This window comes from Canis lupus, chromosome 15 (assembly GCF_048164855.1).
Source record: "Canis lupus baileyi chromosome 15, mCanLup2.hap1, whole genome shotgun sequence".
Lineage (NCBI taxonomy): Eukaryota > Metazoa > Chordata > Mammalia > Carnivora > Canidae > Canis > Canis lupus.
Window position 1 is genome coordinate 46177269 of NC_132852.1, and position 14671 is coordinate 46191939.

Below are 14671 nucleotides of genomic sequence, written 5' to 3' on the forward strand. Positions count from 1 at the left end.
GCATTCACTACCGCACCTGCTGAGCGGGACAGTCTCTGCAGGTACAGCCCTGTGATGAAGGCCCAAGAAGGACCGAAGAGGCAGCTGAGCAGGAATTTAAAGATTAAAGTCACCATTAGCATGTCACCTGGAGCCAGTGGTTCCTTCGGCCACAGTTTTAGGACCCGTGACCTCAGACGTCTCCCCGAATGAGCACTGTGTGTGATCAGGTTGGCGTTTGTTTATGTCCATCCCTCACTCACCCTGCAAGAAAGATGGTGTTACCCCATTTTATGAATGAAGAAATGCGAGCTGAGGGCATTAAGTAGTTTGCCTGAGGTCACCCAGAAAGTGGTAGCAGTTATAATCTAGGCTTGGTCTAGCTCTGCCCTGTTCTTCCTTCTATGCTCTGTACCTGGAGTCCCCATGGGAGGAGAGTGGCCCGCCGCACCACAGGAAAGCCCCAGAAGCCAGTGAACCTATAGAGGGATCTTCTGTGAGTACCTCACTCTGCAGATGATGTGCCATGTTAGAGGTAGCTGGGGGGATCCACTGTATTGCTAAACCCCAGAGATGTTTATGTTTTCATGGACAAATATCTTAGCACTGGCCAACTGGTAATGGGTCACTGTGGGTTAGAACAGCATTGTGTCCGAATCTCAGACTGCAGCATGCTGCGGGGGCTCTGGTGAGGCTGCAGCTCACCTGATGAGATTGACTGAACTGGGCCGCCACACTTGTGACTCAAGATGATTTGCTAAATATATTCATTTATCTCTTTTCCCTTCTAAAATCCTACTGAAATGACAGCCGTCAATGAAATGGCATGCAAAAAGTCGTCCCGCTCAGCAAAACTCAAAGTGTGGTTCTTGGAAAAGACCCAGAAAAGTGGGTCAAGTGATGAGTGAAAATGCAAAGCTTCTGAAATCAGAGGGGTCCTTAATTAAAAATGCAAAGATTGGGCAGCTTGAGTGGCTCAGCGGTTAAGCACCGCCTTCCGCCCAGGGCCTTATCCTGGAGACCCAGGATCGAGTCCTGCGTCGGGCTCCCTGCATGGAGCCTGCTTCTCCCTTTGCCTGTGTCTCTGCCTCTCTCTCTGTGTCTCTCATGAATAAATAAATAAAATCTTTTAAAAAATAAAATGAAATAATATAAAACAAATAAAAAATTAAAAAATGCAAAGATTTAGGAAATAGCATTAAAAGAAACTTGAGTATACCAAACTGTATCAATAAATTTAAAACTCAACCATAAAAGAAATTTAAAATTAGTTGAATCGTACACTTTAAATAGGTGAAGGGCATGGAATAATAACCAAGCTGTTTAAAAAAAAAAAAAAAAAAAAACAGGTAATGAAAAGTCCTCGGCTTCCTTCTGCCCTGCAAAAGAGGCCCGGTGTTCAGCCTGTCGATGGGTGTGTTCTGTAAAGCCTTCAAGGAACAGTTTGTGTGTAGGTTGTTTACACAATTTTAGAAAAAGATGATGGGTTCGCAGCTCATTCTGGAATGCTAGCTTGATCCTGACATCCAAACCAGAGGATGGCACACAAATTAGAAAACAAATGATTAAGTTGAAAATATGGGCAGAGCCCCTGCATCAACATCAGCAGAAGGAGCCCCAGGTTGCACAGTGACCAACCTACATGCTGTTCTGGGAATGCAAGAAGACTGCAGTTTATTAAGAAATCATCAAGGAGGGGGATCCCTGGGTGGCGCAGCGGTTTGGCGCCTGCCTTTGGCCCGGGGCGCGATCCTGGAGACCCGGGATCGGATCCCACATCGGGCTCCCGGTGCATGGAGCCTGCTTCTCCCTCTGCCTGTGTCTCTGCCTCTCTCTCTCTCTCTGTGACTATCATAAATAAATAAAAATTAAAAAAAAAAAAAAAAAAGAAATCATCAAGGAGGGATCCCTGGGTGGCGCAGCGGTTTAACGCCTGCCTTTGGCCCGGGGCGTGATCCTGGAGACCTGGGATCGAATCCCACGTCGGGCTCCCGGTGCATGGAGCCTGCTTCTCCCTCTGCCTATGTCTCTGCTTCTCTCTCTTTCTGTGTGACTATCATAAATAAATAAAAATTTAAAAAAATTAAAAAAAAAAAGAAATCATCAAGGAATTAACATCTGCAGGTTAAAGGAACGAGGGCCCTGGTCATCTCTGTAGATATCGAAATAGCAGTCGATCAAGGTCAACGTATATTTCTATAACAAAATCTTTAAGCCAAAGGAAGAAAAAAACGTCTTTAAGTTGCTGGAAACCTACTTGCAGAAGCCCCTGGGCAGCTGTGAGGGGGTTGCTGGCACTGTCCCTGCCAGGGAGGCCCCACCCTGCGGACCAGGGGCCCAGGGGCTTGAGCCTCACCCTGCTTCAATGGCCTGTATCCTAAGGGAACATTGGCTAGGGTGGACGCTTCAATCGTGTGGTCCCAGAATTCGACGCGAAGCTGTTTTAAAATGAATGGGAATCACATGTAATTGCAAGGTCACAGCTTTGTGACGGCCCTTAGGCATTTATTGCAGCCAGTTTTGAGCTGAGAAGACTGTGTGCCTTTACCTACCCACACTTCTTTGCTACTGAGTCTTTGATCGCCCTTCCTGGGAAAGCCAATGCGCTTCCCTTTTGGTGGGTGGGGATTCTGTGCCAGAACACGCAAAACCAAATGTAAAAAGCATAGAGAGAAAAAAATCTAACGCACTTCATTTATCTGGCTGCCTCTTAACAAAAACAAGATCCTAGTTCTTGGAAAACACCAATAAGTGGGTAAACCTTATACCTGTAAAATTATATTTAAGCATTGACTTTGTTAACATTCGTGTTTCTAAGCACTTTAGGAAAACTGTGAGTTTGGGCTTTCCTGTGTAAAGTTCTATGTTCCCGTTTTTGGTTATTTCTTGCTCAACTGTTTTAAGTGGTTTTGTAAAAAAAATAATAAGACACCATAAGTATATAGAAAATGTGTTTCAAAATGTAAAGAATAAAAATATCTTTAAAAAACTAAATTGACGTTCATGGATCGTTCAATGAAATGTCTGTGTATTAAGTTAAAATTATGAGGATTGGAAATAAGGAGTGGGACAAAATTTTGGTTTCTGGGGTTGTAAGTGAAGTTTGAGGTGATGTGTGGATTTTGTTTTAAAATGTCTTCATCCCGGGGCGCCTGCGTGGTACAGTCTGTTAAACATCCAACTCTTGTTTTTGGCTCAAGTGGTGATCTTGGGGTCATAAGATCAAGCCCTACCTCAGTGTGGAGTCTGCTTAAGATTCTCTCCCTCTCCTCTGTCCCTCCTGCTTGTGTGCTCTCGCTTTCTCTCTAAAATCAATCTCATTTTAAAAAATGCACACTCCGCTCTTTGAGACGTGAGTTGGGTCTGTTGCTCTGGCCTGTGATGACTTAAGAGCAGTGTTCAGTCATGGTAAATGAAGGAGGCAACATGTGGGGTGGAGCCGGGTGTATGTTGCTGGCCATTGCCGAGCAGAGCCTCTTCTCAGTGGTGGCTAGATAGTAAGTGGCATGAGAAGCCGGCCCCCGAGGAGAGGCCACTGGTCCCTTTGAGGGTCCCACCCTTCCCTCGGTCCTAGAAGCCCCCAGTTCCCACAATAATAAAGTCTGAACTGGCTGGCGGTTTTCGTTTGCCAGGGAGGATGCCCACAGCTGAGTTATGACAGCAGAGCAACAGAAGCAGTCAGTCTCCCGTACGGGCTTGAATTACGTCCCCCGACTTGGAATCAGTCAAGCAGTTTGCAGGGACACTGGCCCAGCGCAGGCAGGATGAACCCTAGCAGGTGCTACAGGTGTGACACATGCTTCGGGAATCAGGAGGTCACTGGAACCAGCCCCTGCTCCTTTCTCTCCCGTCCCCACCAGTGAGCCATCTGCGAGCCACTCCCAGCCAGCCTTTCAGCACCTTCCACCTGCCACCTCATCCTGCCATTTTTTAGACTAATTATCAGTGACAGTGTGTCCTTGGTTTTCATACAGTGAAGGCTAGAAATACCAAAGATTCACACCGTCTTAGAATTCATTCTTTTACAAATTCTTCTAAATTAAAATTCTGTGTAAATAGATTATATAAAAAATGATTTATGACTTTAGAGATTATCTCTGAAATGTGAATTCATCAAGTTGTTTTGCTGTATTTTCAGGTTTTAATATATACAATAGTGTGAACATTTTAATGTCTTCTGCAGTTGTATTCAACTCCGTTATATTTTTTTGTCCAAGAGAATTCGGAAATAGTTTCAATATAAAATATGCTGGCAAACACTTTCAAAGCTTTAGATTAATGATGTTGTGCTTTAAAAAAAAATTACATGGGGCCATTACATAGATGTATTCTTTCTATGACCAAAAAAAATGTCCATTTTCAATTCTTCAGTCTTACAAGGGTCTATAAACTTTCTTTACTGATCACTGAATCTAGACTCACCAGTATTTTAAACATGGGCCTCTGTTATGGTTTTTCTTTTTTTTTTTTTTTTTTATTTATGATAGTCACACAGAGAGAGAGGCAGAGACACAGGCAGAGGGAGAAGCAGGCTCCATGCACCGGGAGCCCGATGTGGGATTTTATCCAGGGTCTCCAGGATCGCGCCCTGTGCCAAAGGCAGGCGCTAAACCACTGCGCCACCCAGGGATCCCGTGTTATGGTTTTTCTCTGGAAGGACAGACACACACAGTACAGGAATCCCGGACTCCTACTCGGCCCTCTGCATTTTCCTTACAAGCCTTTCGTTGACCTGCCTGCTACTCAGCAGGTGTGAGCTCGTGCCAGCACCTTCGAGGAGTTTGGGGGTTGGGAGCCTGGCCAGTGCCTCAGGAGGCTGCCATCTAAAAGGAAAGCAGACTGTAACTTTGGTGCAAGGCACACGATGACTCCAGACCCGAATTACTCCCGAAGCACGAGTGACAATGCCAAAATGAGCAGTTACTTCTGACTTTAAGACTCCTCAGGAAACTGTCCGGGCCTTTGAACTCAGTTCGGAGGCTGCATCAGTTTTCCGAGGCCACCATCGCCACGTCCCACAGACGTGGCAGCTTCGAACAGCAGAACTGGATTCCAGGTGACGGTGGCAGTCCCCTCCTCTGAGGGGCATCTGTGTGCTCTGCCTCTCTCTCTTAGCTTCTGGAGCCTCATCCCCGGGCCCGTGGCGGCGGCGTCACTCAGCCTCTGCCTCGTCATGTCATCCCGTGGCCTCCTCCTCTCTCTGGGTCTCGTCTTCTCTGTGTCATAAGATCAGAGGTCTTTGGATTTAGGACCCGGCCTAATCCAGCCTGATCTCATCCCAAGGTCCTTACTGTGATTACATCTGTAAAGACCCTTATTCCAAATAAAGTCTCCTTCTGACCTTCCAGCTGGGCATGTATTTTGGGGAGCCACTCTTCTGCTAAGAAAAGGCAGGTGGGGTTCCAGAAGCTGGTGGGGGACTGGAAAGTGCTCTCTTAGAAGAGGGAACAGCAGGAGCAGAGCAGAGGCGGAAACCCAGGGAGCACATTCCCAAAGTTGAACTTTCCAAACTTCAAAAACTCCTCTGAAAAGGAAGTCTCCATGCAATCTCAGAGTGGACGACTCGGGGGACGGGTAGGAGAGGAGGCCAGGAGGGCAGGTGGGGTGTGGTCAGATCCTCTCTGAGGGAAATGCTGGCTTCCACGCATCCTCACCTAGGGTATAGGATTGTTCGCATTAAAACTTAGATGCTGCATTTTTCTGATTCTTTTTGCTGACGTTCACAAATGAGACACTTCGGACATATACTTTCTACTTCCCAATAGTGCTTGTTAGCAGTTGCCTCAACCAGCAGTGGGTTCGCATGTTGTTGGAGGGGTGGTGAGATTTCACTGCCTGTGTAATGCTCTCTAATTATGCTTCTGTCCAGCGACATAAAACAGGAGCAAGAATGGAACACTGATAATATCTTAACCCCAGTTACCCTTTGAATAAGGGGAGTCTGAACTTCTTGTGTTCTCAGGAATTTTAATAACACATTCCAAACAACCTGTTATTGTTGAATGGTTTTGGGGTTTGGTTTGTTTTTTTTTTTTTTCTTTTTTTTGTTTTTAGCTTAACTCCACGTTATTATTTTCTATTTCATTGCATATCATTCTGCAGTTGTAATTTGAGATTTCATCATAGGGAAAATAATACAGATGGTGCCACATACAATCAGAAAGCCGATACTCAGTATAGGGAAGCCATGACAGTTGATAATATTTCACTTTATTTTCCTAACTTAAAATACTAATACTTTTGTGATTGACGTTGTCTTCTTACTACAGTAATCATCTCTCTCCTTATCACAGGCCAAAATAAATTTTATTATCATTTGTTTTACAGATTTAACATTTTGCTTTCTTTGGTCAAGTTTCTTACATTAAAAAAAAATGTTGTAGGTCCTCCTCAAACCCCACACCCCCAGTCCAGTTGTGAGGAGCATGTCAGACTTTCCAATCAACCGGCTCCTTCCCGAGTGCCTCCTGGGATTCCTCAAGACCATCAAGACAATTGGAACGTCTAGGAAACCGCCTCAGCCAAGAGGCGCCCGAGGAGCCAGGCTGAATGTTATGTGCCGTCCTGGATAAAAACTAAGGAATTCTGAATGACAAATGGACTTGTGTTAATAACTTGTTACTGTTTTCCTGGTTCGTGAGCTGTAGCAGAAGTACCATGCTAATGTAAGATGGTGGTGATAGACATTACTCAAGACTGATGTGTGTTCAGGCAAGGACCGAGAGAGGTCCCCTCACCCCAGCATCGCTGATTGAGGAAACTCTCCCAGAGGGGACCCCAGAGGGCCCAGCTCTCCACAGACTCCTGGATGAGATGGAGGCCGTGTGTCTGAGCAAGGAAGTCCTGGGGGTACCTACAGGAAGTCACAGCCAGGGCAGAAGGCTGTCAGAACTTGGAGTGTGCTCCCCAGCCATGCACAGATCTGTCAGCCACTGCAAGGGGACACCCTTGGGCTTCCTGACCCATCTTCACATAGTATTGGGTTGTAACTCAAAGTCTAAAATAAATATTATAAATCCACACTGATACATTTAGATAATTCTAGGCAGAAGAATTTCAAATTATTTATGTAGGTGCTCTGCCCTCAACGAGGGTGAGCATAATTCCTGACCCTTTAAGTATGGACTACACATGGTGACGTTTTTGCAAAAACTGCCACATGGAAGGAGGAGAAAGTCTCTCCACAGCAGAGAAACCTGACAGACACTGCCTGAGCCAGGTGACCCAGGTGGTAAGTCATGCTGACAGCACATTCTCTCGATATGGTGGGTTGAGATGGCACTTTACCTTGTGGCCTCCCTCCCAAAACACATGACCCCATGACTGAGATCATGAGAGAAGCATCATACAAATCCAAACTGACCAGCTTTGGGAGAACCCACAGTGAAACCAGATGCAATAAAGAGTTACTGAGTTAATTAATGTAGCAGAGCGTGAAATCTTGGTCCTTCAGAGAAGTGATCAGCCCAGAAGGAGAAGAAGTAAAGCTACACAAATGGCCGTGAATGAGCTATAAAATGACAGCTGATGAGAAATACGGGTGGAGTCAGTAGTCTTCAGAGGAGGAAGTCATGAGATGTCCTTGCCTTTCTGACCCAGGGCTGGTTGTCTGCCCGTGTCCAGGGTGTCCACCTCATGTCTGCCTGTGTCTGCCCGTGTCCAGGGCTTCTGCCACGTGGCATATATCCAGGTGCCCTCATTCTCTGCCAGTGTGTGTGCTTGGAGGGCAGAGACCGTGCCTGTTTTGTTCACGTTTCCGTGTCACCCCCAGGGACAGTGCCTGATAGAGCTAGCACTCCACAGGCCTCTGGCAGACGCATATGCGTGCATAAATGAAGCTGCCCAGTCTCTTGAAAGTGTTGGGGTTCTGGATATAGATTTAAATCCCACCTTAGTTCCTGAGCATATGACTTTAGGCCAGCTCCTCGGCTTCTCCTCACCTCAGTTTGCTCATATAAAGTGAAGAAGTTAAGGCATTCTCCTCCACGTTGTTATGTAAATTAAAGGAGGTATAAGGTATGAAATGCTTGGCCCAAAGTGAGCACTCATATTCACTTTTTTTGTGGATAATATGGCATTTGAGGTTGGGTTGAAATTGGACAAGAAAGCAAGGATGTTTAAGTTACAACAGAACGAACAAATACAAGAAAGCGAGATTAAATACAGTAGGAACTTCGCAGGGAGCTGTTTGCCTAGATGTGGGAACAGGAGGCGGAGAGATGAAGTTCATGGATGCCAGACCAACCCTGACTATTCCACGAGCAGGAGGGGAGATACTTGAGGAGGGAACGGGCGAGGAGGTGATTGGAACAGTAGGATTATGAATTCCAGAACCTGGAAGAATGGCCAGGATTGAAAATAAAGACATAGTTTGTCATGAAATTGGCAAGCCAGGTGGCACATACAGAGAGTTGACTGTAGCAGGACCTACAAAGAATAACGAGCCCCTTGCCATAGTTGGGAAAGTTGGTGAGTGTCATGCTATTTAATACTTACTTTGGTGATTACTAAATACAACAAAGTAATTTTTTTCCCCAGATATTTCCCAGGTAATCTCCATCTTCCCAAAGTGTACAGATCAGTGTGGGCGAAGGGAAGCTGTCGAAGTCCCTTGGAGGTAGTATACTCTGTGCTCCACCTTGAAGCCACTTAGGAGTTAGGCCACTGCAGGCGGGGGTGGTGGGCGAGAATGTAGCTCTGGAATTAAGAGGCAACCAGGCTTAGATTCTGGTTCCACAGCTTCTCAGTCTCGTCCTTGAGCTACAGTCTACCACGGGAGGATTTCATGGGACCATGAAGAGATGGACCAAGTGTTGAAGATGGAGGAGACAGTAGTTGAAGGCCCCTTGGAAGAAGAGAACATAGCATTCAGCAGGGGACCAAGTGAAGACTTTGGAGCTGGAGGCCACTGGGGTGCGGGCACTGGATAGGTGAGGTTAGGGCATTGGAGTGGCCACACCTTCAGGCTGGGTGTGGCTCCCCAAGCCACACCAGGAGCCTTTTTCGAAAGCCGTTCAACTGTTTCCAGCAGAGGCATTACATGATCAGATTTGCATCTGGCAAAAGCATTCTGGATGCAGTGTGGACAGCTTGGAAGCAGAAAGACCAGTTAGGAAGTTGGGGCAATCATTGGACCCAGGCCAGTGGCCCTGGAGGTAGAGAAGTGGGTGGATTAAAGAGAGATTTGTGTTAAACCCTGCAGCACCTCATGATAAACCTGTGAGGGCCAAGGAGATGATGTGACGAGGACGAAGCCTAGATTAAGCATAGATTTCTATACCATCAGATGGATGGTGGTGCCACACAGTTCACTTATCAGTATGCTGGACCACCCTAGATCATTGCCAACTGCCCACTAACATTTACAGAGATTTAAATAACCCGTGTATTCACATGGTTACCGTTTTCAGTGCTTTGTCTCCTTGTGTGGATCCATTTTTCCATTGAGCATTTATGTAAATTACATATTTTATTTATAAATTATGTGTTTGTTTTTAGTAATGCTGCATTCTGTGACCTGGCTCACCTCATTTCTTTTAGATCTGGGAGCTTTTTTGTCAATTCTTTGGTCTTTTCTATGTAAGAAAATCATATGGTCTGCCAGTAAAGACAGTTTTGCCACCTCCTTTTCCATCTGTACACCTGTGTGTCTCCTTACTGTCCGGGCGAGGGCCTCCAGAGCCATGTGGAATAGAATCAGTCCGCGTGAGCACTCTTGCCTTCTCGCTCTCGCGAAGCCCGTCCCAGCATCCACTAAGTCTGCCGGCTTCTCGTACGCCCTCTCCAGCTGATAGCAAGTCCTTGGTTGTTGCTGATATATGCCTTTTTCTCTTTCCTTTTTAGCAGAAGACTCAGAGAGTGGTGTTTACATGCGCTTCATGAGGTCACACAAGTGTTATGACATCGTTCCCACGAGTTCAAAGCTTGTGGTCTTTGATACTACTTTACAAGTAAGTGTGCACGGTTTTCACGACCTGCTGGCATGCTGTACACGGGTGACACCAGCAGATGCTTGCTGAGCACTTTGCATATGTCAGGTGTCACACTGAGCTTTTGTCTGCATTTTGTCTCCACCCGTGGGAGGAATGTGCTGTCACTCTCCTCTTTCTCCAGAGAAGGAAACTCGTTCTGGAGTCAAAGGACTTAAATCACAAAGTTAAGCCCACAAATTCTAGAATTTAGTAACTTAACCCACAGAGCTGGTGAGTAATGGGATCTGTCTTGGACGTTAGAGCCTGAGCTGTATGTCTCCCTCAGTATATCCTGATCTTTTAGTTATTTAGTAGAATATATAATAAATTAATTTGAGATCGTATTGTTTAAAAAGAAAAAAATGACTAAGGTAGATGATGACCTGAGAAAGAACTGTATTGATCTCTTTTAGCAGAAAAATTTGAACCTGATCACTTTGGCATTAAACTTGTGCTTATTGCAGCTCATTCTCTACCAATCATATATAGAAAGTCCTGAATGATATATTCACCATAACAGTCACGTTACATCCGATGTAATAAACATGTATATACACACAGGTATCTAGTGTCTCTGTACATAAATCTGTACAAAGGAGTAGCTTCACTTTTGCTCCCAAAAGCAGCCGCTGAGCCAGGAGTTCTTGGACAGTGGGTGCTTTTTTAGGGTGTGCCCCTGGGAGACCCCCTGCAGGGCCAGGGAGGACTCAGAAAGGCCCTGCCAGGGTAGAACTCAGGTGAAGGCCCACAGACTATGGCCTCAGCTGGCTTCTTGGCAGAACTGGGGTGGGGGCAGGTGCCGTTCTGAGCTCACCCCAGCCTCTCAGTTCATCCTGGGAGATACATGCCCAGACTCAGCTGGCTCTGCCCCATGCTCCGGGGCCTGTCCTCACCTGTCCCCCAGCCTGGTCTGCTGTCCCTCCTGCAGCTGCTCCTGTGGCCACTCAGGACATCTGGGCTCCCCAAGCCACTTTGCCTGCACTTGGTGTGTGCTACACAGGACTCTCGGGAACGTGAAAACAGCTTTGTTCTTGTTTAATTCTATTTTCCAGCTGTGGTGGGGTTTTTTGTTTTGTTTTTTTGTCATCATACAGAAATACAGCTGATTTCTGTAAATTGACCTTACACCCTATGACTTAGCTAAATTTACTTCAGACCAGGTAACCTTCAAGGTTTCTTCTAAACCCCTCAGATTCTCTGATTCTTTGACACAACAAGAAAGCATCCACTACAGTAATACATAGGGAACTTGACAGATAGTAACTTCAAGAAATACGGTCTTCACAACTGTAACCATAGATTTCAGCAGTAAAATAGCTAGAAATTCTCAATTCCCAAAGTAAAGAACTACTAGATCAACCCATCTCACCTTCACTCCCATTCCCCCAAAGGGTTATCACTTTCTTAAGAACCAGATCTCCTGACGCTAGGTTTCCCACCAATAGAAAAGTGATGGCTGGCAAGACCCATGTCTGCTTTCACTCCTACTCAGCTTTTCCCTTGCCATGGAATTGACTTCCTTCCGAATTTAAAATTTACCCGAAGTGCATGATACATGAAAAATGTGATGTTTTGTGGGTTGTCGGAGGTCGCTGATCCAGTAATATCACTGCCTTAATTAAGCTGTGCTTGCATCATCCCCTGGAAGTCCTGAATCCTGTGAGATTGTTGGCTTTGAAGGAACTAAACTTTGTTACCAGGGAAATAGGGGGCAAGGGTTATTGTGGGTAGAGCAAAGTTAAACATGCATTTGAAAGGTGTATTTTCTAGACATAGACTGCAGTAGTCATTGATGCATCTCGAGAGTGAAGAAAGCAAGCAGAGAACACAGCATGGGGCTCCAGAGAACCAGAAACAGCCTACGTATCTCGAGATTGGTGAAATAAATCCCAGTTATAGGCATGTCATGGAATACGACTTCTTGCAGCCACTAAGAAGAACAGAAGAAATATTTGTCAAGAGTATGTTTTTAAATAAAAAAGCAAGTTGCAGAATCATACAAGTATTGTGACCATGTTATCCTGAGGGTACAAAGTGTCAGAGCCCTGACTTCTAGACACACAGAAACCAAGAGGACTAGAAGAGACGTAGGAGAAGAGGCGAATGAAAGACGTAGGAGAAGAGGCGAATGAAAGATGAGGGGAAAGAACAGCCTTGGACGTAGCTTCAGCCTCCAGCTTCTGTCTTTGAGAGGCGGGCTCAGCCTCCTGTGTTTGGGTTCGGCAAAATTCCCCTTTCTTTTTTTTTTTTTTTTTAAGATTTTATTTATTCATAAGAGACGCAGAGACAGAGACAGAGACACGGGCAGAGGGAGAAGCAGGCATGCAGGGAGCCCAATGCAGGGGGCCCGATGTGGGACTCGATCCCGGGTCTTCAGGATCACGCCCTGGGCTGAAGGCAGCGTTAAACCGCTGAGCCACCCGGGCTGCCCAAAATTCCCATTTCCTACTCAGATTAACCAGGCACCAGCCTCCATCTGTGTTCTGGCTGTCCCCCTGTCCTGACAGCGGAAACCAATTGTACCACCTGCAGTTCTGCCCACCTGGGGTCCTGTAGCTGCCTGTTTTCAGTGGGTACCACAGCTATGTCCCCACCTGGGGCCAGCCTGCCCTGAGCAGCATCTGTGAAGCCAGCCAGTTCTTTCCCCAGCAGCAGCCATCTGAAGGAGCACCCCTATAGGCATGGGAGGAACAAGAGGGGGCTCACAGGCCCCTGTGCAAGCCCAGTCCCTGAGCCACCTTTTCCACTAGCTGAGCCCTGGCTGCCACGCACACCCGGCAGTTTGCCCGACAGGCAGGTGACACCCGGGCACAGTGAGCACTCAGGCTGCAGAGTCACTCAGCATTTTGCAGTTGGTTCCAGCTCTACCAGGGCCCTATAGCCAGCCAGCAGTTGTTTCTCAGAAGGAAGGTATCTGCAAAAGAAGGTGTGGGTTTTTGCTGCTGTTGTTCTTAACCCTGGACATGTGCCATGGGCCTTCATAGAGGATCCCTGGTGTTGGTGTTGACTTTGAGGTGATAGGCCCATGTGGACAAGGAGCCTTCCCTCGCTCTGGTCACTCTGCTTATATGGACCATTCAGTGAATGTGTCAGAGTAGCCACTTTGTGGTACATGTTGCTTCCGAAAGACCTACCTAGTGATGGCTGGCTGGCAGGGTGTGTGCAGAGCAACAACTTGAATGCGCTGTTGCTAATGCTCCCAGCCTCCCTGACCCTGGAAACTCCCCCTCTGATTTTCTTATATCTCACTGAGGCATCATCTGAAGTATCACTACTTCATGCCCATTAGATCCAGTCAGCACAGTGTCCTCAACGTAGCGCGCCCATGTGGCATGTGGAATGTCAAAATGAGCATCTCTGCAGATGCTCGAAAGCCGAGAGCAGGAAGGCAGCGTAGCCTCCAGGACATGGTGAGTGTCCTGTGCCAGGTCCAAACAGACTGCTTCTGTGGATCTTCGTAAGTTGCCATGGAGAGAAAGTATGTATCCAGATAGTAGTGGCATGGCCCCCAAGATGCCACATCTGGGACAGTCACCGCAGTTGGTCACCATGCGATCGAGCTTACAGTAATGCACGGTTGGTCCAGAGATTCGGTCACAGGCCAGACAGGAAAGGTCGAGCCGAGAGACAGCAGCCTCCTAAGGGAGTAGAGAGGGAGGGCGTGTCCCAGCCCTTCCAGAAAAGCCTGATAGTTGAGAGAAAGCTAGGATTTTGGTGCTTTCAAATTCTAAACAGTGACACTTCAGGAGTGAGGAGAGGCTCAAAAATAAACAAAACTTCCCAAGATTGAGGGGGTAGCATTAAGAATTACGCAGGCCTTCCCTCACAATGGCAAGATGACTTTTTTAGCAATACTCTACGAACTATTTTTACTAGAATGTTTATTCTAGAGTAGTTGTAGATTTCTAGAAAAGTTGTGAAGTGAGTGTGGATCTCCCAGGCACCCCACGCCCGGGTTCCCCCATTCCCGCCATCTGTCATCAGTGTGGCAAACACTGGTCACAATTCCCAAACCAATATTGACACATAATTATCACCTAAAGCCTATAGTTCATTGAGATTTCCTGACTTTTTACCTGATTTTTCTACCCGAGGATCCCACCTAGGTTATTCTGTGACATTCGGTCATCACGTCTCCTTAGGCTCTTCTTGCCTGTGGCAGTTTTTCAAACTTTCCTTATTTCTGTGGCCTTAACGGTTCTGAGGAGCATTGAACAGGTACTCTGTAGGATACCCCGCTGTTGGGATTTACCTGATGTTTTTCTCACCATCAGACTGGGATTATGGGTTTTAGAAGGAAGACCACAGAGATAAGGTGCCATTTCATCCTGTCACATCAAGGGTGTGTACTATTCGAGCGTCTCATCACTGTTGACCTTAACGTGGGTCACCTGGCTGAGGTGTCTTCGTCAGGTTTCTCCACTTCCGTGCTGCTCTCATAGAAGGAAGTCACTGGGTGCGGGGCTGTGCTCCACCTCCTTGAGGGCACAGTGGCTACCTAAGTTAGTTGCCTCTGCAAAGACATTGTGCCTTCTCTCCAGTTTATTTATTCAATCATTTATGTCAGTATACATTTGTGAATGTATGTATTCCATTCAGTTATGACCCATCACTAGTTTGTTGCTCAGACTATTTCAATCAATGTAATTTTTTTTTAAAAAAATGAAAGAGTAAATGAAGGTTGCTTATTTTAAAAGCAAGAAGAGGGGTGGGGTGCCTGG

The 14671-nt window shown here is 46.4% G+C and overlaps 1 protein-coding gene across 11 annotated transcripts in view; it reads left to right on the forward strand.

The window, feature by feature from the left end:
• PRKAG2 (protein kinase AMP-activated non-catalytic subunit gamma 2) overlaps positions 1 to 14671 on the forward strand; it is a 265070-nt gene that overhangs the window by 215086 nt on the left and 35313 nt on the right. For 7 of the 11 annotated variants that reach the window (XM_072776910.1, XM_072776913.1, XM_072776917.1 and 4 more), the window contains one exon: positions 9823 to 9929. The exons of 1 other annotated variant lie outside the window; for it this stretch is intronic. In XM_072776910.1, coding sequence (XP_072633011.1) covers positions 9823 to 9929 — 107 coding nt within the window. The remainder of the gene's footprint in view (positions 1 to 9822; positions 9930 to 14671) is intronic. 3 more of the 11 variants (XM_072776911.1, XM_072776916.1, XM_072776921.1) reach the window with 1 other exon arrangement.